We start from the raw sequence: 24883 nt of genomic DNA, 5'->3' as shown, positions 1-24883 counted from the left end.
CAATGTCACGTTAACAATGCAAGATAGAAAGAATAATTTAAAGGAAAAAGGCCAAACAGTATTTGTTAAAGTATTTGATAAAATAATTTAAAATATGACCCAGCAATCTCACTACTAGGTATTTACCCAAAAGATACAAACATAGTGATCCGAAGGGCACCTGCACGCCAATGTTTATAGCAGCAATGTCCACAATAGCCAAACTATGGAAAAAGCCCAGATGTCAACAGATGTTGCCAGATTCTATATATATCTATATATATATAGATGTGTATATATACACACAAAAAACCCCAGAATATTATTCAGCCATTAAAAAAATTAAATCTCACCTTTTGCAATGACACAGATAGAATAGAGGGTACTATGCTAAGTGAAATAAGTCTATCACAGAAAGACAATTATCATATGATTTCACTCATATATGGAATTTAAGAAACAAAACAAGGGATCATAGGGGAAAGGAGGGGGAAATAAAATAAGACAAAATCATAGAGGGAGATAAACCATAGAGACTCTTAACTACTGGAAACAAACTGAAGGTTGCTCAGGGTGTGTGGTAGGAGGAGGGGGTAACTGGGTGATGGGCATGCAGGAGGGCATGTGATATAATGAGCACTGGGTGTTATATGCAACTGATGAATCACTGGACTCTACCTCTGAAACTCGTCATACACTGATTAATTAATCTAATTAATTAATTGAATTTAAATAAAATAAACATTTAAAAAACTAATTTAAAATAAGTTAAAACAAAATAAAATAAAAATATACACACCTCCATACAAAATTATTTGGGGATACTGTCTGAGAAAACAATGGGACATCTTATCTTTCTGACTAGATTGTACATTTAAGATTAAAGAAGTTCCCTTATGCTTCTTTTTTTAGACATCTCAACAACTATCATAGTTCCCTGAGTGGGCTGGATACTCAAATAACAATTTTTCATTCTTTTGTGCCATTTTACCAAGTATTTGTGCATTAAAGGAATAATTATAAAAGCCTCAGATTCAAAAGGAAAAACATAAAGGTAGAATTAAGTAAGTATATTTTTCTGAGCATTTACAGTGCACCCAGAACAGTAATAAAGTTTGACATACTTGACCTTATCTTAACAACTCCCTTTATTAGGTACTATTCGTATTGCCATAACAGATGAGAGAACTAAGTATCAGAGCACACAAGAGCCTTTCCTAAGCTAGTGACTGCAAAGCGAGAATGCAAACACAGTCATGTCAACATTCTTCAACATTCTACTGAAATCGCTCATCTTTGTGTGCCAGGAGCATTGCCTGGGGTCAGTTAGATCAGTATGGATCTGCTTAACTAAAAAGAGAATGCCAAAGAAGAAGGAAATGGAGGAGGAGAAGCGGAAGTAGAGGAGGAAGAAAGAAAAGGAGGGAGAGTGAGAGGAAGGGGGAAGCAAGGAAAGAAGACAGAAGAGAAGAGAAAGGAAGAGGAGAGAAAGAAATTAAAAAAAGAAAAACCGATTGTACTGGGACACCTGGTGGTTCAGTCAGTTATGCCTTTGACTCTTGATTTCGGTTCAGGTCGTGATCTCAGGGTCACAGGATCAAGCCCTATGTGGGGCTCCACACTCAGCATGGAGTCTGCCGAGATTCTCTCCTCTCCCTCTCCCTTTGCCTCTCCCCCTGCTCGTATTCTGTCCCTCTCTCTCTCTCAAATAAATAAATCTTCAAAAAAAAAACAACCTGTTGTATTAATTTCCTCCTTTAAGGCAACAATGATTTGTTGAACAAAGGCAACAACCACATGGAGAACACATGAAGAATGTGTCCAGTTCTTGTGCCATCTTACGTTTATCCCCATCTTTTCCTCCTCTTGATTCTTCAGAACAACTAGGCCCCAAAAAAAGTTGTCATCACACTCCTCAAAGCCCATCTCTGCTCCCTGCAGGCACTGTTATTACCTCCTCTTTCACGGAATAGAACATCAGTGATTCTCTAATTTCTATCCACGGCCTTATCTGGATTTCTCAGTGACACTTCCAAGTCAACGTGTCCAGATGGGAATGTGCGAACTTTCCCTACAATTTCACACCCACTTTAACGATTTCGAATACCAACTGTTTGCTCAGGACCACCAGATCTCTGCCTCTAGCTGACTCTGTCTGCTGAGATGCAGACATGCGCATGTACTGTTATTCACCATGTCTACTTGGACATCTCAAGGATGTCTGCGGCTCAGTAGGTTCAAATCTAAATGACATCTTCCCCAACAACCCTCCCCACCAAGAAATAAAACAAAACCAAACCCGACAGCTTTGGGATGCCTTGGTGACTCAGTCGATTAAATGTCTGCCTTTGGCTCAGGTGACAATCCCAGGGTCCTGGGATCGAGTCCCATATTGACCTCCCTGCTCAGTGGGGAGCCTGCTTCTCCCTTCCCCTGCTGCTCTCCCTGCTTGTGCTTTCCCTCTCTCTCTGATAAATAAATAAATAAATATAAGGTGGGGGGGACAAAAACCCGACAGCTTACAAATTTCTTTATCATTTTCAATGGTGCCACCACCAATTACCCAAGCCAGACGATGAAGATTCACTCTTCATATCCCCTCTTTTAACCCTTACTTCCTATCTATCATAAATTCCTACTGATTATACCTATGAAATATCCTGAGTCTGCTATGAATCCACCCTCAGTTTCCATCTCCACTGCAAGCACACAGGATACCACTGTTCCTCGCCTATATTCTTGCAAAAACAACCTCTCTTTTCCATCATCAACCCACTGTGATCGAATTGTTTTTCCAAAATAAAGATCTAGTCCCGGCTGCAACCAGACTGCCCCCAACTAAAACTCTTCAGTGGTTTTCATTTTCCCAGGGAGGAAAATAGAATCCTAGAAATGTCCTGTAAGGTCTAGCTCTTACAAAATTGAGGGGTTTTCTAACTCACATCTCTCTTGCTTTCCCTGCCTCCATTCTAAGACATTATAAAATTCCTTCAGTTCTTAAAATGGGCTACGTTCCCTCCTACTTCAGGACCTATGCATCTGTTGACCCTTCTGCCCGGAATATAGCAAAACATACGAATTTCTGCTCATCATTTAGGTCTCAACGAATACGACATGTCCTTAGAGAAACTTTTAGTGACCTCACTATCCCCTATTTCATGTTTCCATACACACTACAGTTTGCTTCAAGACATGCTTCATATTTTGTTTATACATTTTTATTTATTTTTGATTACTGTTATATCCTTAATTAACCTGTAACTTTAATGAGGGTAGGACCATGTCTATTTTTCTCATCATAGTATCCTCAGCACTTTGCACAGTCCCTAGCTCAATGGAGATACACATTAAAAATTATTTGAATAGAGGAATGATGAACATTATAATTTTACTTGTATTATGTATTTGTAAAGTCTATCAGCTACAATGGACAGAAATTATGTAACGATAGCACTCTAATCTGTCCAGAACTGTATCCTTAATTTCTAGTACTGGCCTATAGAAGCTTTCAAGATCTGATATTGGATGATTAAACTGGTTCCTCTCCATGACCTAGCTCAGTAAATGGCACCATAACTTAAATGTTTGCCTCAAAACTTGTTTCTTTTCTTCACTTTCACATATTTAATTAATCATAAAAACTCACCTATTCTAAATCATAAAAAATAAATAGATAATTTCTACAGATTCAGTCCAGGCCTCCATCATCTCTCAAAGAAATTATTACAACAGCCACCTCTCTGGACTTGTGTCACTCTCGTATCTCCATTACTCATCTTCTGAGGGAATCATTCTAACTAGAATGTCCAGAATTGATACCTCCTGTTTAGACTCCTACATTGATGTATTAATATATCTGGCATCACATTGTAATGTGTGGGTAATTTTTAGTGACATAAAAAATGATTACACTGTAGCATTTGGTATAAAAATCAGGATAAGATCTTAATTTTGCTAAGTGAAAAAAATAATGCACAGGGGTATGTACAAAAAGAAAGAGGAAGGAAATGAGGAGCTAGAAGAAGAGGAGGAGACAAAGATGTAGACAATTAGTAAATGTGAACATCCCTGAATGATATAATTATATATGCTTCTCCTTTTTTACTGTATGACACACTTTCTACAGTGAACAAACAGTCCCTTTCAATTTTGAAAAGGGAAACAAAAGATCATTTAAAAGTTTCTGACTTCCTTGGTTTCTGAAACGGTTCAAATCCCAAAGCATGACCAAAGCTATTAGCAAAGTGTTATTAATAGATAAACAAGAAAGCCTATGGCCAGGCTTAAGTGGACATATTTACCATGAGTATGTCATCCATGTTTTATATTCCTTCATGAAAAATGCACTAAGGCAAGTATGTGAATAAAATGCATCAATATTTCATGGTGTTCTGCACAGACATTTCCTTTGTAAAGGAAATCAAGAATCACAACTTCATTGCCTTCTGAACAAGCTGGCAATAGCTTCTCTAGGACCGTAAGTCTTTGTGCTGTTACTGAACTCTGGTTCTTTCCTGATTCCGTGCCTTTGAAAGCACTCTCTCTCCACTCCTGGACTGCAGTCTCTCCTTTTCAAATGCTCCCTTGCTTCTTTCTCTGTACACCCATAGCACGTAAGTACTCTGCTACTACAGAACTTATTACTCAGAGCTACCAACTCGCATTAGTCTCCTCCAGTATTCTGTGGCTTCCTTGAAACAATAATAGTACGATTTTATCTTGAATACCCATTATTTGGTGAAATGCCTATATACGGTCCATTGGTGCTAAAGAGGTGGATTCAAAAACCAAGAAAGCATGGGTCTCATAAACACAAATAAAGGATCATACACATATGTCTTATATATATGCACATATATACACTATTTTAAGTGATTTGAAGCAATAAACTATAAACTATTATTATAACACTATCAGTGCTCAAAATGAAGTGGCAAGAACTTAAGTTTCTCTTAATAAATGATGGGCCATGGGGTGCCTGGGTGGCTCAGTTGTTAAGCATCTGCCTTCGGCTCAGGTCATGAGCCCAAGGTCCTGGGATCAAGTACCACATTGGGCTCCCTGCTCCATGGGGAGCCTGCTTCTCCCTCTCCCACACCCTTGCTTGTGTTCCTCTCTCGCTGTCAAAGAAATAAACAAAATCTTTAAAAAAAAAAAAGATGGCCCTTGATGTAAATGAAGAATTTGAAGAATCTGAAATCCTAATTTGATTTATTTAATATTCTTCTTTGGGTGACTGAGGGGAAGTTGAAGAAAGGGGAAAAAAAAACCTGATGCTCACTCATCACCAGTCTGATCCAACTACTAAATTATCTGTGCAATGTCATTAATCGTTTTAAGAAAATTAAAGTTTTAAGGATCTAATATTAAAAATATGTTCAGCTCGATGTTTAAAAAATTTTCCCTGACTTTTAACTCAAAATATTATTTCCAAGAATGGTCTTAGTATCCCATGATGAAGTAGTCTTTATGTTACTTCAGTACATAGGTTCTTGATATTTTATCATAATATACTTCTTTTACTATTATTTTTCTTTGTGAATTTCAAGGTTTTAAAGATTGATGTTCAAAACAAACTTCATTTATTATGAGTTATGGATACTTTTTACACTGTAGTATCATTTTAGATTTTAAACAAAGGTTAAAATTACAAATATCACTTCCATTGTTTGCAATGCTAATGTGCAAATATATAAGTGTGCAGAGATTTTTCCCTGGTTCGCTTTAATGGTTGATTAAGTTTGGACATCATGACGTATGCAGGTCTGAAGCCCAGCACACTTCAGATTTCATCAATTCAGGTACTGTAACTACCAAGACAATGACAACAGCAAACGCTGGACATATCAACTATGTTTCTGGAAATATTAAAGATGTCATCAGGAATAAGACTAAACTTAAACCAAACTGTTCTAAATCCAGGCACAACAAAATAAAATGTATCTTTTATTTCATCATGGTACCAGTGAGCCTTTTGAAAAGTTAGGTTATTTAATAGATTTCTAGAAGTCTAGCACAACAGGTTAGAAACTATAGTTTTAATAGTAGCACACACCTTCATATCGTTCTTTTGTTTAACAGGAAATAATGAATTTCTTAGTTTGAGTAATTATTAAATACACAAATATGCATTCAACAAACTCAAGCTGAGAACATTCTTTGAGATGACTAGATAACTTTAAAAATATGTATATAGGGACACCTGGGTGGCTCAGTGGGTTAAAGCCTCTGCTTTCGGCTCAGGTCATGATCCCAGGGTCCTGGGACAGAGCCTCACATCTGGCTTTCTGCTCAGTGGGGAGCCACTGCTCCCCCCCCCATGCCTGCCTCTCTGCCTACTTGTGATCTCTGTCTGTCAAATAAATAAAATCTTTTTTAAAAATATGAATATATACCTACATATACACATATACACAAAGAGTTAAATAGAAGATTAAGTAAAAACAAAACCCTCTTCTATTATTTGTGGGATTTGTGACTGGGAGTGGTTCTCAGAAATGCTGAAACTGGTTCACTCTACCGACAGAAGTTACCAGACATTTATTCACACCACTGTGAACACAGTGTTGCCTGAAAACCAGAGAGAATTAGAAGGCAAGGTAATTTGAGAAGAACACTGGAATGAGAGAATGAGAGGGAAAAAAATGTTTCCCCTATTGTTTGTAGTTCCTGGGTGTGTATGACATAAACAAGTTAGTCAACTTCGTATTCAGTATCTTCTACCACAGAATGAATGTATTAAAATACACACCTGAGATTCTTTTAATATTGAACATTTTAAGGCTCAATGGATTGAAAATTTGTACCCTTTGCATCATATTCCAAAGCAGATGCTTAAGAAAACAAAACATTTAATTGATCAAAGAAAAAAAATACCAAATTATACTTACTCATAGATCTCTGGCTCTTTAACCGTTCCAAGGTGGTTTAATAATTTAAATCTAAAACAGCCATCCTCCATAGTTTCAGCCAGAAGAGTCACAGTGAGAACAAAATAATAGGCTATAACACAAAAATACAGAATGCAATTCACATTATTACTTTTTTCCTTATTTTTGGTGTCTATGCAGATACACCTATATGTATATATGTATGCAGTGTAGGCACATATTATATATGCACATAATATTGAGAGCCACTCATTTAGTACATGGGTAATACATTTTATTTTCTGGCAATTTTTAACTAGACTTTAAAATGAGGAATGAAAAAGCCTGCCAGACAGTCATAGGTATGGTGAAAAGCTGGCCAAATAATTAGAGAATACTAATTGGTCTGCACCAAGAAAATTCAGAATTTAGGTCAATGAAGCACTTTTTCTTTTTCAATAGCACAACCAAAGTAAACATGACAATGTTCCTTAATTATCTGATGAACAGTCTTAGGTAAAATTGCTTGACAAATACAACCCCCAGTTTCACTGGCTGTTTAGGAATGACTTTAAAATTAAGTATGTCTAGTTCTTCTTCAAAATGCCCCAGCTTAAAATTGATGAGTAAATCTTCCAGAAGTAAGGATACTGAACTTACCCCTATATTCAGTATTGTCTGAGCCACACAGAAAGTTCTGACTCCCTGGGAGGTTTGTTTGTTTGTTTAGCACAAGAAGAATTTATTAGGAAATACGTAGTTCAAATAATTACTGAGGGCCAGAGATTAAGGCTCTGCCAGAAACACCAACCTAAAAATTACAGCCCAGAACTGCTTCAAGATCCCACTACTTCCACCTTCAAACAAGAGCTAGAAGATTAGCTGAGTTTGCAAGTTTAAGATACTTTCATTTCTATGATGGGAAGATGTTGATACATCTGGAGGGGAAATACCGAGGAAAAGGGAGGATTTAAATTCACAACAAAGAGCTATTTTTAAGTGCTCACTAAGTCTATCCCTTTTACCACTTAACATCAATATCCACTCTTCCTCCCATACTTCAAGTAAGATGCCATTATTGCCATTATTACTTAGATGCCCAGCCCCCAGTCCCAAGAACAGCTAAGTGGACCACATTTTGCTACAATCCGGTGTAAGGTGGTACCCATTCTTGTAGTTCTATCCCAATCTTGTTGTGATACTGTAACTTAAGGACTAGAATGCGCAGTCCCTCTCCATCATACCTTCCATAAGAGAGGTAGACACTAGTCCTTGTACTGTGAACCATCTTAGAAAAAAAATGTACAAAAAAACAGAACAAGGACTATGAAATTTTCCCGTGAAAATACACGTACGAAAATCATGCATGCTAGCTGTTAAATGCTGCTACTAACCAGGCAAGAGTAGTTAACTTCTTGTTTTATTCCTGATGCTGAGTACTACCTCCAATAAGGAAGTGTCTTTATCACCGGACCTCATCAATTTCTAGCACAAGACAGTTGAAGACCACTTCTTACTGGAAGCGACTGCTCAGCTTTAGACAAAATACTTTGCTCCACCTCACCCAATAAAGCAGGTGCTCAGACTTTCTCAGGTAACTTCTGGTATCATGGCACGTTGAGATGTTACAGAATAACCCCACCTCTCGCTACAAGTACATGGAAATGAAGAGTATACAATCCCTAAATCAAATACACAACCAAGCTCAGATGAAGGTAGGAAAAATATCAGGAAGCAGAAATGCGGAGGAAGTCAAGGCAAAACTTAAGATGGACTACAGCTCTGGATACCCTCAGGACTTGAGAACAGGATGTAGGGAGGCTGCGGCTGCAATGTCAGCTTCCACGCACAGGAGACCCGATGCCAAGTGACAGAGCTGAAATGAAAGTCCCTGCTCAGAGCCAGAGACCTTAATTCTCTGCTTTGCCATTTAAAGAGGAACTTGGAAAATTCTTCCTACTGGCTGTCTATGAGTCTTAGATGGGGGGGAAATTTTACCAAGACTAAATAAAACTCCAGGTAACATGGAATTTTTTAATAAGATTTTATTTATTTCTTTATTTGAGAGAGACAGACAGAGAGAGAGAGAGAGATAAGCAGACTCTGCCCTGAGCATAGAGCCGGACACGGGGCTCGATCTCAGAATCCTGACATCATGACCTGAGAGGAACTCAAGAGTCTTATGCTTAACCAACTGAGCCATCCAGGTGCCCTGGTAATAAGGAATTTAAATTAGCACTCATCACTTGGTGAAGACTCCCCAGCCCCTCCAAATTATATTAAAAATGCTCCAAGACTATGCTACATAAATTCTGGAAAAAACAAAATCCAACTTGCTCTGAAGAAAGAATTTTGAAGAGCTGACTACTGAGTTTTTTATATATTAAAAGAATACATGAGTCTTTATTTTGAAATAGCACAAATATGTTTCTTTAATTTTTAAGAGACTTAAAATGACCACTGAGACTAGAAAATGATAATAATAAATCAAAAATAAATAGATTAATTAATTAATTAATTAATTAAACCAGAAGAAAACTATAGAGTATCTGCTGGATACAATTACACTGACAATAAATGAAGAAAATTTATCTGAAAAGAAAATTAATATCTTCAAAGTGCTGAGTGAAAATACTCTCAATGTAGAATTCTATCTTGAATTAAATTTGCATTCCAGAGTAAGGAAAAGATAAGGTCATTTTCAAGGAAATAAACAAACCGAAAGAGACCAGTAGTAAAAAGTCACTAAGAGTGTATTTTAGTAAGACCGGGATTAGACTCAGAAGGAAAAAGTGGTGGAGGGAAAAGATAACAAGAAAAAAGGTAGAAAACTGGGGCGCCTGGTGGCCAGTGGGTTAAAGCCTCTGCCCTCGGCTCAGGTCAGGATCCCAGGGACAGAGCCCTACATCGGGCTCTCTGCTCAGCAGGGAGCCTGCTTCCCTTCCTCTCTCTCTGCCTGCCTTTCTGCCTACCTGTGATCTCTTTCTGTCAAATAAATAAATAAAATGTTAGAAAAAAAAGGTAGAGGGGCGCCTGGGTGGCTCAGTGGATTAAGCCGCTGCCTTCGGCTCAGGTCATGATCTCAGTGTCCTGGGATCGAGCCCCGCATCGGGCTCTTTGCTCAGCGGGAGCCTGCTTCTCTCTCTCTCTCTGCCTGACTCTCTGCCTACTTGTGATTTCTCTCTCTGTCAAATAAATAAATAAAATCTTTAAAAATAATAATAATAATAATAAAAATAAATAAAAAAAAAAGAAAAAAAAGGTGGAAAACTAAAATTGGCAAATAGGGTGAGGATTTGTTGTAATGATAACATTCCTAAAAAATACTGATTGTTAAGTAACATGTGAAATAAAATACTATAGAACATAATATTCAAGACAGAAAAGAAAACACAGGTTCAAAGTCTCTATGAGATAAATTGTTGCTGTGATAGAATCAGATAAAATTGGGAGTCAAAATGCCATTTTATGCATAAATCGTCTTGAACTCTTATATATCTAAGAAACCACAGCCTCAGACTACATAAAGCTAAAATCTAAACAAAGTTGCTGCCTGCTTAGAAACAAAAGAATTAAATAGGACTCAGATTCCAACATAATAAACAAAAGGTCCAGGATGTGACTGAAAATTGCCCATTATAGCGAGAACAAAGATAACCACAACTTTGGTGAGAAGGGACAATGAAATGATGCCAATATTGAGATGAATCGGATGCTGGGATTATCTGACAAGGATGTCAAAGAAGCCATCCCCAAAATGCTTCAAAGTCAGTTAGAGCCTCTTGTAAAAATGAATAGAAAGATATGAGCAAAGAAATGGGAGCTGTTCGGGCGCCTGGGTGGCTCAGTGGGTTAAGCCTCTGCCTTTGGCTCAGGTCATGATCTCTGGGTCCCAGGACAGAGCCCGGCATTGGGCTCTCTGCTTGGCAGGGAGCCTGCTCCCCCCCGCTCTCTCTCTGCCTGCCTCTCTGCCTACTTGTGATCTCTCTCTCTGTCAAATAAATAAATAAAATATTTTTTTAAAAATGGGAGCGTAAAGGAAAACAAAGTAGAAACTACATATGCCAAAGCTATGGTAATGTATATAAAACTCACTGCATGTGCATGATGATGGAGGAAAGAATGTCAGCTCTTCATCCACTGCAGGTGGATGATGGAGGAAAGAAATCAGCGAACGTGAACACAGATCAACTGGCCAGCCAATCGCAGCAACAGAAAGAAAAGAGACTGAGGGAAAAACAGGGGCCTCGGATAGCTATGCGACCACAACAAAGATACAGTATATGTGTTACCATGTCAGAAAGAGAGAAAAGAAAGTGGCACCAAAGAGTATTCAAAGAAACAATGGCCAGTGATTTTCTAAATTTGGTGAAGAAAACAAATATGCAGATTCAAGAAGCTGAGTGAACCTGAAACACGATAAACCTGAACAAATCTTACCCAGTCGTATCATCATTAAATGTCAGAAAACAAAAAAACAAAGAAAAAAATTGAAAGCAGCCCAAGACACATGATGCATTATCTATAGGAGAACACCAATTTGAGTCATGATGGAATTTTTTTTAAGATTTTATTTATTTATCTGACAGACAGAGATCACAAGCAGGCAGAGAAGCAGGCAGAGAGAGAGAGGGGGAAGCAGGCTCCCCGCTGAGCAGAGAGCCTGATGTGCGGCTCGATCCCAGGACCCTGAGATCACAACCTGAGCCAAAGGCAGAGGTTTTAATCCACTAGCCACGCAGGCACCCTGGATTTTTTTTTTTAATCTGAAATAATGGAGACTAGCATTTTTCACACATTATGTGGCACCTTTTTCAAAGGTTAAAAGAAAAAGCTCAGCTCTGAACCTCATATCCAGCAAAACTATCCTTTGAGAATAAAGGAGGAATAAAGGCACACTAAGACAAAGAAACACTTAAGGAATTTCTTATTAGCAGACTCAATCCCTTAAATATTGTAAGGGATTTCTTCAAACAGAAACGAATTGAAGTCATCTTAATGCATCAAAAACAAAGAGGTAAAAATGGGAAAGGGAAGACAGCTGCACACACACAATAGATTACCCTTTTCCTTGTGCATTTTATATACTTGATGATTGAGACCAAAATTATCACACAATCTGCTACTCAAGACAATGAGTTTTTAAAGTGGAGAATGTAAAGAAACCAAAATGCAAGTCAAGTTCTCACACTTCACAGAAAATGTTGATATCGGGAAACTATGAAAAATCCTATGTGCTTATTGTCATGGTGGTAGACCTCTCCAAATAGATCCACGTCCTAATCTCTAGAACCTGCGAATATGTTACCTTAAATGGCAAAGCATAATCAAGATCTCAAATAGAATTAAAATTGCTAATCAGCTGCCCTTGAAATGGGAAGATTATCTGATTTATCCAAGTGGGAGCAGTGTAGTCACAACGCCTTAAAATCACAATCACAGCCTGTAAAATCACAATCAAAATCACAGCCTGTAAAATCACAATCAAAATCACAATCACAGCCTGTAATCACAACGTCTTAAAAGCAGAAGAGGAAGACAGAAGAGAATCCTAAAGAGAGATGTGAAGCAAAAAGGGTTGAAGAGATGCAGTGGGTATGAGGGAAGACTCAAGCCACCACTGGGGAAGAAGAGGCCATGAACCAAGGAACGCAGCCAGCCACCGGAAGTGCAAAAACTCAAGGAAACAGGTTGTCCCCTGAAGCCTCCTGAAATGCAGTCCTGCTGCCACCCCAATTTTTGCAGTGACACCTGTGTCAGTCTTCTGACCTCAACAGGACTAGAAAGATAATAGATTTGTGCTTTTTTAAGCCAGTAAATTTGTGGTAATTTGTTATGTTAGTGACAGAAAATGAATCCATATTTTAATGTGAAGAATGGGAAGCTCTTGTAACAAATACCTAAAATAAGAAAGAGGCTTTTTAAAATCAGCAATGAACAGAAGCTTAAAGAACTTTGAGAAGCATGATAAAAAAAAAAAAAAATAGCTAGATTACCTTGAACACATTGTTAGTGGAAATGCAGATGGTAACACCCCTGCTGGTGAGGCCTCAGAAGGAAGGGACAAGTTACTGGAAACTGGTAGAAAAAAGAATACTTGCGAAATAGTCACAGAAAGCCTAACAAAATTATGTTTGAAATTATATGGAAAGCAAAAGTTGTAAATAAATCTGGCCTTGTTTCTTATTGGTGTTTACGGTGAAACTGGGAGAGGAAAAATGTAAATTGAGATAAAAGTGTCACACGAAAACCAATGTGGACAGAATGATTTGAAAAATCCTTATCTTATCAGGTTTGGGAAAGATACTGACACTAAGATTCATCATCAGGAAACCACGCTCTAGAGAAAAATCCAAGAGTATGGCTAGACAACCGTTTGGCTTAGAATGATCAAAAAGTCAGTAGTCAGTAACACAAAAGGCTCTTTGGAAAGATTAAGTATTTGGTTCTTAGATTCCCTCAACCATCTCAGCAGAAAGCCAAAATAGAGATAGGATTATCTACAAAAGATATTTGGAAGTACCTCTCTTTTAACAGAATGAATCTCTGATATATATGGACATCTACAAGGTTTCTGACAATGTTGTAGTAGCATAAACCATGCCAGCTTAGACTGAAGGAGACAGGGTACAAAATGAAAGAATGCTGTTGGACCTCCAAAATTTTTCAGGCAAGGAACAGACTGTTAAAACTATTCAGCTGTGGGACGCCTGGGTGGCTCAGTTGGTTGGACGACTGCCTTCAGCTCAGGTCATGATCCTGGAGTCCCGGGATCGAGTCCCGCATCGGACTCCCAGCTCCATGGGGAGTCTGCTTCTCTCTCTGACCTTCTCCTCGTTCATGCTCTCTCTCACTGTCTTTCTCTCAAGTAAATAAATAAAATCTTTAAAAAAAAAAAAAAAAAAAAAAAAAAAAAAAAAAAAAAAAAAAACTATTCAGCTGTAAGCATAAGTTACCATTGATACAAAATAAATAAATAAATAAATAAATAAATAAATAAAATAAAGTAAAATAAAAAAGAAGAAAGAAAGAAGAAAAAAGATGACTCTAAGAAGCTAAAACATGGAGTCATGAGCCCACAGAGCCGATCCCAGGGGAAATAAATCACAGGGAATTATTCCCAACCCTTGAAACCAAATGGGATTTGCCTCATTGGACTTTAAAATTGCTTCAGACTATTGCCTCCATTTCCTTTCATTTTTTCCCCCCTTTTGAACAGGAATGTCTAGTATCCTATGCCTGTCTCATCAATGTATTTTGGGAGCAGATAACTTATTTATTTATTTGACAGACAGAGATCATAAGTAGGCAGAGAGGCATGCAGAGAGAGAGGAGGAAGCAGGCCCCGTGCTGAGCAGAGAGCCTGATGCGGGACTCGATCCCAGGACCCTGGGATCATGACCTGAGCTGAAGGCAGAGGCTTTAACCCATTGAACCACCCAGGTGCCCCACACACTTTGTCATTCTTATAAGGCTAATTAGCTTCTGACCCAGCAGTTGCATTTCTAGGCCTTCATAAAGGAGAAATAAAAATGTAAATTCACATAAAAAACTATATATAAATATTCATAGGAGCTTTATTCGTAGCAGCCAAAAACTAAAAATATCCCTGATACCCTTCAAGAGATGAACAATTAAACAAACTAAAAAATCAAGTCCTTATTTGAATTGGACTCTAATAAATTTCAGAGTTCCTTGAAATTACATGATGGAATTTAAGTGGGTTGGAAGAACATTTTGGAGGAAATATAAATTAGTATATAAAAGCAATCATTTATTCACTTGTTGAAAATATTAACTTACAACAGAATGGACTCTTGCCACTAGTATCCAAAAACACAATGGTCTCTCTTCTTGTTTTTAAGGCATCTTTCCATAGCTCGGCTTGATAACCTAAGATTTGAGAAACATTAGAAACCAGATTTCCATCAAACAGCACACAAAGCTTTCAAATCACTAAAGCAACTAAAGAATCAATGTGTTATAATAATAATTATAATAATAATTTATGATTTTTATAACTTAAAACCACTTTCCAAATAATTTTATAGTCTATTCATTTTAATTACATTATAAATCAAATTCAAGATTCACAAACAAATGCCCTCCCTTAGCTTATCAGAGCTGTGCGGACTCCATACGGCTACAATCCATTTGTAACAGTTTTTACTATTTTTTACTATTTTTCATAAATTCAGAATTTTACATGTACCTCCTTTTAGTAAATTCAGCAGAATAAAATGATTAGATAAAACAAACACAATAAACTACCACAACTGAACCAGGAAGAAATAGAAAGCCTGAACAGACCCATAACCAGTAAGGAGATTGAAACAGTCATTAAAAATCTCCAAACAAACAAAAGCCCAGGGCCAGACGGCTTCCCGGGGGAATTCTACCAAACATTTAAAGAAGAACTAATTCCTATTCTCCTAAAACTGTTCCAAAAAATAGAAATGGAAGGAAAACTTCCAAACTCATTTTATGAGGCCAGCATCACCTTGATCCCCAAACCAGACAAGGATCCCACCAAAAAAGAGAGCTATAGACCAATATCCTTGATGAACACAGATGCGAAAATACTCAACAAAATACTAGCCAATAGGATTCAACAGTACATTAAAAAGATTATTCACCACGACCAAGTGGGATTTATTCCAGGGCTGCAAGGTTGGTTCAACATCCGCAAATCAGTCAATGTGATACAACACATCAATAAAAGTAAGAACAAGAACCATATGATACTCTCAATAGATGCTGAAAAAGCATTTGACAAAGTACAGCATCCCTTCCTGATCAAAACTCTTCAAAGTGTAGGGATAGAGGGCACATACCTCAATATCATCAAAGCCATCTATGAAAAACCCACCGCAAATATCATTCTCAATGGAGAAAAACTGAAAGCTTTTCCGCTAAGGTCAGGAACACGGCAGGGATGTCCATTATCACCACTGCTATTCAACATAGTACTAGAGGTCCTAGCCTCAGCAATCAGACAACAAAAGGAAATTAAAGGCATCCAAATCGGCAAAGAAGAAGTCAAATTATCACTCTTCGCAGATGATATGATACCATATGTGGAAAACCCAAAAGACTCCACTCCAAAACTGCTAGAACTTATACAGGAATTCAGTAAAGTGTCAGGATATAAAATCAATGCACAGAAATCAGTTGCATTTCTCTACACCAACAGCAAGACAGAAGAAAGGGAAATTAAGGAGTCCATCCCATTTACAATTGCACCCAAAACCATAAGATACCTAGGAATAAACCTAACCAAAGAGACACAGAATCTATACTCAGAAAACTATAAAGTACTCATGAAAGAAATTGAGGAAGACACAAAGAAATGGAAAAATGTTCCATGCTCCTGGATTGGAAGAATAAATATTGTGAAAATGTCTATGCTACCTAAAGCAATCTACACATTTAATGCAATTCCTATCAAAGTACCATCCATCTTTTTCAAAGAAATGGAACAAATAATTCTAAAATTTATATGGAACCAGAAAAGACCTCGAATAGCTAAAGGGATATTGAAAAAGAAAGCCAACGTTGGTGGCATCACAATCCCGGACTTCAAGCTCTATTACAAAGCTGTCATCATCAAGACAACATGGTACTGGCACAAAAACAGACTCATAGATCATTGGAGCAGAATAGAGTGCCCAGAAATAGACTCTCAACTCTATGGTCAACTAATCTTCGACAAAGCAGGAAAGAATGTCCAATGGAAAAAAGACAGCCTCTTCAATAAATGGTGCTGGGAAAATTGGACAGCCACATGCAGAAAAATGAAATTGGACCATTTCCTTACACCACACACGAAAATAGACTCAAAATGGATGAAGGACCTCAATGTGCGAAAGGAATCCATCAAAATCCTTGAGGAGAACACAGGCAGCAACCTCTTCGACCTCAGCCGCAGCAACATCTTCGTAGGAACAACACCAAAGGCAAGGGAAGCAAGGGCAAAAATGAACTATTGGGATTTCATCAAGATCAAAAGCTTTTGCACAGCAAAGGAAACAGTTAACAAAATCAAAAGACAACTGACAGAATGGGAGAAGATATTTGCAAACGACATATCAGATAAAGGACTAGTGTCCAGAATCTATAAAGAACTTAGCAAACTCAACACCCAAAGAACAAATAATCCAATCAAGAAATGGGCAGAGGACATGAGTAGACATTTCTGCAAAGAAGACATCCAGATGGCCAACAGACACATGAAGAAGTGCTCCATATCACTCGGCATCAGGGAAATACAAATCAAAACCACAATGCGATATCACCTCACACCAGTCAGAATGGCTAAAATCAACAAGTCAGGAAATGACAGATGCTGGCGAGGATGCGGAGAAAGGGGAACCTTCCTACACTGTTGGTGGGAATGCAAGCTGGTGCAACCTCTCTGGAAAACAGCATGGAGGTTCCTCAAAATGTTGAAAATAGAACTGCCCTATGACCCAGCAATTGCACTATTGGGCATTTACCCTAAAGATACAAACGTAGTGATCCAAAGGGGCACGTGTACTCGAATGTTTATAGCAGCAATGTCCACAATAGCCAAACTATGGAAAGAACCTAGATGTCCATCAACAGATGAATGGATCAAGAAGATGTGGTATATATACACAATGGAATACTATGCAGCCATCAAAAGAAATGAAATCTTGCCATTTGCGACAACATGGATGGAACTAGAGCGTATCATGCTTAGCGAAATAAGTCAAGCGGAGAAAGACAACTATCATATGATCTCCCTGATATGAGGAAGTGGTGATGCAACATGGGGGCTTAAGTGGGTAGGAGAAGAATAAATGAAAGAAGATGGGATTGGGAGGGAGACAAACCATAAGTGACTCTTAATCTCACAAAACAAACTGAGGGTTGTTGGGGGGAGGGGGTTTGGGAGAAGGGGGTGGTATTATGGACATTGGGGAGGGTATGTGTTTTGGTGAGTGCTGTGAAGTGTGTAAACCTGGTGATTCACAGACCTGTACCCCTGGGGATAAAAATATATGTTTATAAAAAATAAAAAATTATATTAAAAAAAAAGAAACCACAAAATTTAGTTCCATGAGTACAATTCCCAGTTCTCCTACGTATACACATTCATAGATGTATGATGCATGTGTAACATAAGTAAGTGTGTTGTATAGATAACATCTATATACACTATATTCCAGATACCTATGTTATTAGTACATTTGAAATATTATCACACAAACACATATATTTAAAATGCTTCCTACTTTATGTACTTGTCTGTTCCCACATCGCTACCACCGAACTTGAAATCTGAATGTAATAGAAAGAACACTGAATTGAGAATTAAGGAGTCTAACTCTATTTATCACTTGTGTCCTTACATAATCCTTCTGTTCCCACTGGGTCACAGTTTTTTCACTTTTATGGAAAAGCAATGAGACCAGAAAAGCAATCCCCAACATGAGGTCTGGAGAAAAAAAAGGAATCCTACAAGACGTCTTCTGGACAGAAGGGGTCTATGAGAAAATAGGTCTGGCAAAGCCTGCAGATTGCCTGCCTCTCTTAGCAATTCTCTATGTGCCTTAGTATAAATCTCCAGCCCAAGAAAACTGCAGAAAGCTGTTTAATTCAGCCACTGTTATTGCTTCCCATTTCATTGAGCCCCTTTGGCTTTGGAAACATTTCTAGCAGATCCTGATCACGACACTGATAAGATGTTCCATGTTCATGACAAGCGTGGGGTCTGGTGATCTCTTCAGAAAATCCTGAGCAAAAAACAGCTTCTGAGACTCTTTCAGCTCTACCGTTCTATTTTTATGTGGATTCTTTTTTCCGCTATAATTTCCCACCGCCAGGCTGTCGTTACCGAAAGTTGCAATACGTAACCACTCTTGCCAAGATTTATCGATTTGGAAGGTGTGAACCATATATGATTCATGCCTACTTGCTAATAGCAAATGAAAAGCTAACTATGGTTTACACCTCTCCACTTGCTCCTAAGACTTACCATAAAAATAAAAACCCTCAGTGCCACTAAAAAATGCACAAGTCTCAAGAAAAAAAAAAAATGCAGTCTCTTTCTTCAGTGGAAATACAGGTGAATGATAGTGAGATTCCTTTACAAAGCAAGAGCAAGGATCATTATGGACCACCAAATTTACACACTACATTGAGCACAGTTGCTTAAATTCCCCTGAGCCGTTGATTAAATTCTCTTCACTAAACACCTTAAAAATATTTAGTAGGAAATAAACTGTTTTCTCTGGTTGTTCCACAGGTAATTTTTCCATAAAATGCTAACATGTTCACAAGTAAATATGGAAGCTTCAGGCAAAACTACTAACAATTATGTGATTCATTTTCCATTGAAACTTAGAGTAATTATAAGTCTTGCTTACCTAATCTAGGACATGATTTGCCCTTGTTGTAGTCACAGTCCACACATAAACCATCTTTGAAATCTTCATACGAAAGACAAGGAAATGAAACAAAATTGCACTTTGTTTCCAAAGAGGCCATGAACAAGTAAACTGCTCTCTGGTGGTCGCATTTAATATACTGAACTCCTTAAGTGTTAAAAATCAAGCAGAGGAAGGACAGATGTATTAAACCAAGTTCAAGTAAACTAGAGAAAAATTAAAGGTTACGTTCTACTCAATACTACATATTTGTGAGTATTAAAAGTGTTGACTACAATGTACAGTTTTATCTCAAGCGATTAAATAAGTAGTGACACTGAAAATATAAATTTAGTAAGCTTTTACATGAGATTTATAAGAAATTTTTCTGAAGTACTAATTACCACAGGAAAAAAATGTTCAATTTCAATAATTTGACAAACTCCATAAACACGGTGCTGCCATAGTTAGTAACTCTGTGCACATCTTTCCCTTCTAACCTCACACTACTTACATTTCTACTCAGTGTCAGAGAGAACTAGGAAACCAGGTAACATTAAAGCTTTATCATGCCTATTTCTTTCTCCAACGCCTCACATCCTTACAACATTTGACCAAACTTCTCTAGCCGCAGTGGCCTTTCGCTGTGTGTTACTTGACAAATTGTCATTGTAGACATCAAAACATTGCTTCCTATGACTGAAGTGAGCCAAATTCCACACCTGGAGCAGCTTCTCAGCTTCTTATTTAAGAACTGAGTACAACAGGGTGCCTGTGTGGCTCAGTGGGTTAAGCCGCTGCCTTCAACTCAGATCACGATCTCAGAGTCCTGGGATCCAGCCCCGCATCGGGCTCTCTGCTCCGCAGGGGGCCTGCCCCCTCCTCTCTCTCTGCTTGCCCCTCTGCCTACTTGTAATCTCTCTCTCTCTCTGTCAAATAAATAAATCTTAAAAAACAAACAAACAAAAAAAAAACAAAAAAAGACAAACCGTAAGTAACTCTTAATCTCACAAAACAAACTGAGGGTTGCTGGGAGGAGAGGGGTTGGAAGAGGAGATTGGGGTTATGGACATTGGGGAGGGTATGTGCTATGGTGAGTGCTGTGAAGTGTGTGAACCTGGAAATTCACAGACCTGTACCCCTGGGGATAAAAATATATGTTTATAAAAAATAAAAAATTAAAAAAAAAAAAGAACCGTGTGCAAGAGACTATGAATCTGTGCTAGTATGGTATCGGAATGATGGTAAAGATTAAATCCTGATACCAGGGGCGCCTGGGTGGCTCAGTGGGTTAAAGCCTCTGCCTTCGGCTCAGGTCATGATCCCAGGGTCCTGGGATCCAGCCCCGCATCGGGCTCTCTGCTCAGCAGGGAGCCTGCCTCCTCCTCTCTCTCTCTGTCTGCCTCTCTGCCTGCTTGAGATCTCTGTCTGTCAAACAAAACAAAACAAAACATCTTTATTAAAAAAAAAAAATCCTGATACCAAACTCATGTTACATGACACCCAGGCCATCGTTGTCTCCTTCACCAACTTACTACTTCGAATGTTTAAAATCATGAAATAAAGCTGTTGAAGTTAATGCAATGAATCCCACCATGACCAGATGGGATACCGACTGCTAAACTTTATGAACTGAGAAAAATCCAATTCAACCATTTTTTGCCAATTACTCCCCCGAATCATGAGCAAGGGTGATCAAAATCTCCCCCACAGGTTAAAAAGGAAAAAAGTAAATTTGATTTTCTTTCATCATTTGAATCATACGTAATTCATTCAAATGATAATGTAATTCATTCATTGGTATACCTGATAAAATGGATGTAGGACAGCCAGGTTGTGTTTTTCCTCCATTTGGATAAAAATCTATATGTCCCACAGGCTCTTTAATGCCTAAACCTAGAAAGAAAAACACTCAGAAATCACAAAGTGAATATAATCAGGCCAACAACACTTTTACACAATAAAATCTCCTATAAATTCCACTGAAAGTGACTCCTAAAATTTGAATTGAAAATAAAATAGAGGCCATTTTTTTAAAAAAGATGCATTTTTCTGGTATTAATGCCTCACGTTAATTCCTCATGAAAATTGTATGTCATTAATTTAACATATTTACCAGTCACCAATTTACTATGGGTCCATTGCAGTTCCATGAGCCACACATATATAAGAAAGAAAGTAAAACAGAGAAAAACTTCTTTCTGTAGTAGAAATTACATCTTGGTGGAGAAAGACATAAAAAACAAGTACAGCTACAGTATGTCAGAGTGTAAGTGCTGAAGAGAAGACACAAGGGGCCAAAGAGGACCCTAAGTGCCTGGTCAGGGTGTACGATGGTTGCACTTTTAAGTAGTTTGGTTAGGGAATCTCCTGCTAAGGCAGTCGAGTCACACAGTGACATGGAGGATGTGAGTGAGACAGTGAGACAAGCAGGAAATTATATGAGCCTCCGTAAAGTACTCAAAGAAGCCAGGTTAGCCAGAGCATTTGGTGTAAGAGGGAGCACTGGAGGACATCAAGTCATATAGGACCTTTTAGGCAAGTGGGATCATTTGCTTACCCTCTGGAAAAGGCCTAAGACTTGGTACTAGATTCACTAACTAGAAAAAACTACATAAGCTGCTTCAGCTCGAACAAAGTGGGTCAGAGAGACATAAATGTGCAGCTATGTCTTAAGGGCGTCCGTGTATCTGTGGATCCTCCGGGCATTGGGTAAGGTGCGAAGGCTGGATCCACTATTACCAATATGGGGGTTAAAACCCAGGGAAGTCATGGGAATGAGACAGGGTAGCAAGCTCAGAATACTTGGGGAACGTGATAAGATCTGAAAATCTTGCCGGGAAGTCCTGACTCCTGACGTTTTGGCTTAAGGCACAAGAAATTTCCTAAAGGATTAACTCTTGAAAGTGATCCACAATAGATTAAAATAGCAGAGACAAACACTTGGGTCTGACAGTAGGATTAAGATGCAGGACAGGATTTAGTGATAGTACCTAACAGAATAAGATAGCTGCTGGTGAGGTTCCAGAGCCTGAGGACACTGGGCCTGTGTGTTACAGGGGAGGGGAGTCATTGTGTAAGGAAAGGCAAAGTACAATTCAGATAACCTCGTCAAAACTCCTTAGAATCCAGGGAAGTATGAGAGTGATTTGACTATGACCTGCGGAGGGTAGGCTAGCCAATCCCTCTTTACATTCCATCATCTGCTTGCATTCTCTTAAATATGACCAAAAAAAAATTATTATTATTTATTTTTTTTTTAATTTTGGAGACCGTTACAATTTCCCTATTCTGAATTCAACATGGAGTTCCAAGACTAGGAGTTCCAGGTTGGAGACATCATTTTCTCCAATCCGCCACTGAAGTAGAATCAACCAAGAAGACTCCTCGGGAATCAGGGAGAAGCAAAAGACATATTTATATTAACGTACAAGCAGCCCTTGATTCATTCAGGCTTGTTTTTCCCCTTTACCAGAAGGAAGGGGCAGAGAAGTTTGGTGTGTGTAGGTCATTCATTCCCTTGGATTCAAGGAGGGTAAGGAGAGTAGCTATGGCTTTTTAAATCTTCTTTTTATTATAATTTACTATACAGGCACTCAAACAAGAACATAAATCTATAGATTATTATAAAGCAAAGAGCCACTATTTATAACTATCACACCCCTGTCAAGAAATAGCACCTACAAATCCCTAGCTCTTACCTAATTACCTAATTAATAACATCTTTTAATAAAATAATTATTTTGCTATTCTTTACCTTCCAAGGATGCCTCCCAAAACATCACAGTTTAGATTTGCCCATTTTGGAACTGTATATAAATTGACTCATATTTCATGTAGCTTTTGTGTAACCCTTTTATTATAAACTTGCTTTTTTATAATAATCCAAATTGGGTGTGATTCATTATCCATTTTTATATGTTGCAAAATTGGTTTACTAATATGATGTTGACATAGAATTTTTGTATCCATGGTTATAATAAAGAATGTCTATGAATTTTTTCTGTAATGTCTATCTCGAATTTTGACATTTTTATGACTTTTAAAAAAAGTTATAAACAGTTTCCAATTCTTTATTATTCTTTGAGATCATTTGTGTGAAAGTGGTCTTTCTTTTCCCTTAATTGTTTGGTAGAGATGAATAATTTGCCTAGAATTTACTTTGTTGGAAGTCTTTAAATTACAAGTTTTATTTCATTAATATTTATAGAACTATTCAAATTTTCTTTCCTAATTTCTCAGTTTGGTAAATGCTTTTGCTTTTTCATAAAAATTTTTCTATTTTATACCATAACATATAATCACACATTTTCATATTTATTTGCATAATGTTGCTCATTACATCATAATATGATCAATTTCATATCTGTAGTATCTGTAAAACTTTTTCTGTTTTATTTTATTTTTTCATATATATATGTGTATATATATATATATATGGATGGATTTTATTTATTTTTCAGAGAGAGTGAGGGAGCGCACAAGCAGGGGGAGCGGCAGACAGAGGAAGAAGCAGGCTCCACAATGAGCAAGGTGCCCGAGTGGGACTTGATGCCAGGACCCTGGGATCATGACCTGAGCCAGAGGCAGACACCTAACTGACTGAGCCACGCAAGTGTCCCTTTATTTGTTTTTAAGGTTGTATTTCTTTATTTGAGAGCGAGAGAGGGAGCAGGAGCATGAGGTGGGGAAGGGGAAGGGCAGAGGGACAGGGAAAAGCAGGGAGCCAGGTGCCAGGCTTGATCCCAGGACCCCAACACCAGAGCAAAGGGCAGATGCTTAACCTACTGAGCTATCCAGATGACCTTTACAAAATTATTACTATTCACTGTGCCTTCTATTTTTGTTCTATTTTTTCTCCCCAAGAATATATTAAATTGGAGGGTGGATATATAAAGTTTAAGCATTCTATATTCCTCCATTTCAGGGAAAGAAGGTAAAAATAAGATATTTTACAAGCCTCGGAGCACCTGGGTGGCTCAGTGGGTTAAAGCCTCTACCTTAGGCTCAGGTCATGGTCCCAGGGTCGTGGGATTGAGCCCCACATCGGGCTCTCTGCTCCGTGGGGAGCCTGCTTCCTCCTCTCTCTCTCTGCCTGTCTCTCTGCCTACTTGTGATCTCTGTCTGTCAAATAAATAAATAAAATCTTTAAAAAAAAGAAAAGACATTTTACAAGCCTCATGTAAGGGTCTCAAAAATACTTCCCATACTCTAAGCAACAGGAAACCTGCCATTAGAAAAGTGACTCCAAATTACCAGTTTACTTCCCTGGAATTTTTCTATCTTCTGAATGTTGGACTATAATTTTTTCCTGATATCCCAGCAAGGATGTTAGTTCAAATTATCCAATTCATAATTTTGGAAGGCCACGTAGTGTTTTTAACATATACTTGTGATCTCTGTCTTTTAGACAAATAAATAAGATCTTTGGGGCACCTGGGTGGCTCAGTGGGTTAAAGCCTCTGCCTTCGGATTGGGCTGTGATCCCAGAGTCCTGGGATCGAGCCCCGAATCGGGCTCTCTGCTTGGCAGGGAGCCTGCTTCCTCCTCTCTCTCTGCCTGCCTCTCTGCCTACTTGTGATCTTTTGTCTGCCAAATAAATACATAAAATCTTAAAAAAAAAAGAAAAATAATAAAAAGTAT

General features: G+C 38.0%; 1 protein-coding gene across 2 annotated transcripts in view; it reads right to left on the bottom strand.

The window, feature by feature from the left end:
• The window catches only part of LIPI (lipase I), a 39673-nt gene that overhangs the window by 8049 nt on the left and 6741 nt on the right, over window positions 1-24883 (bottom strand). The window contains exons 4-7 of one of the 2 annotated variants that reach the window (XM_045088155.1): window positions 21047-21136; window positions 19241-19408; window positions 14652-14741; window positions 6870-6981 (exon numbers count right to left, since the gene is read on the bottom strand). In XM_045088155.1, the coding sequence (XP_044944090.1) occupies window positions 6870-6981; window positions 14652-14741; window positions 19241-19408; window positions 21047-21136 (460 nt within the window). The remainder of the gene's footprint in view (window positions 1-6869; window positions 6982-14651; window positions 14742-19240; window positions 19409-21046; window positions 21137-24883) is intronic. The other variant, XM_045088156.1, reaches the window with a different exon arrangement.

Source organism: Mustela putorius, unplaced genomic scaffold, assembly GCF_011764305.1.
Source record: "Mustela putorius furo isolate JIRA1106 unplaced genomic scaffold, ASM1176430v1.1 tig00003834_pilon_pilon_pilon, whole genome shotgun sequence".
In the NCBI taxonomy this organism is placed as follows: Eukaryota; Metazoa; Chordata; class Mammalia; order Carnivora; family Mustelidae; genus Mustela; species Mustela putorius.
Note: the sequence above shows the minus strand (reverse complement) of the source record. Positions and strands in the feature narration are given on the sequence as shown.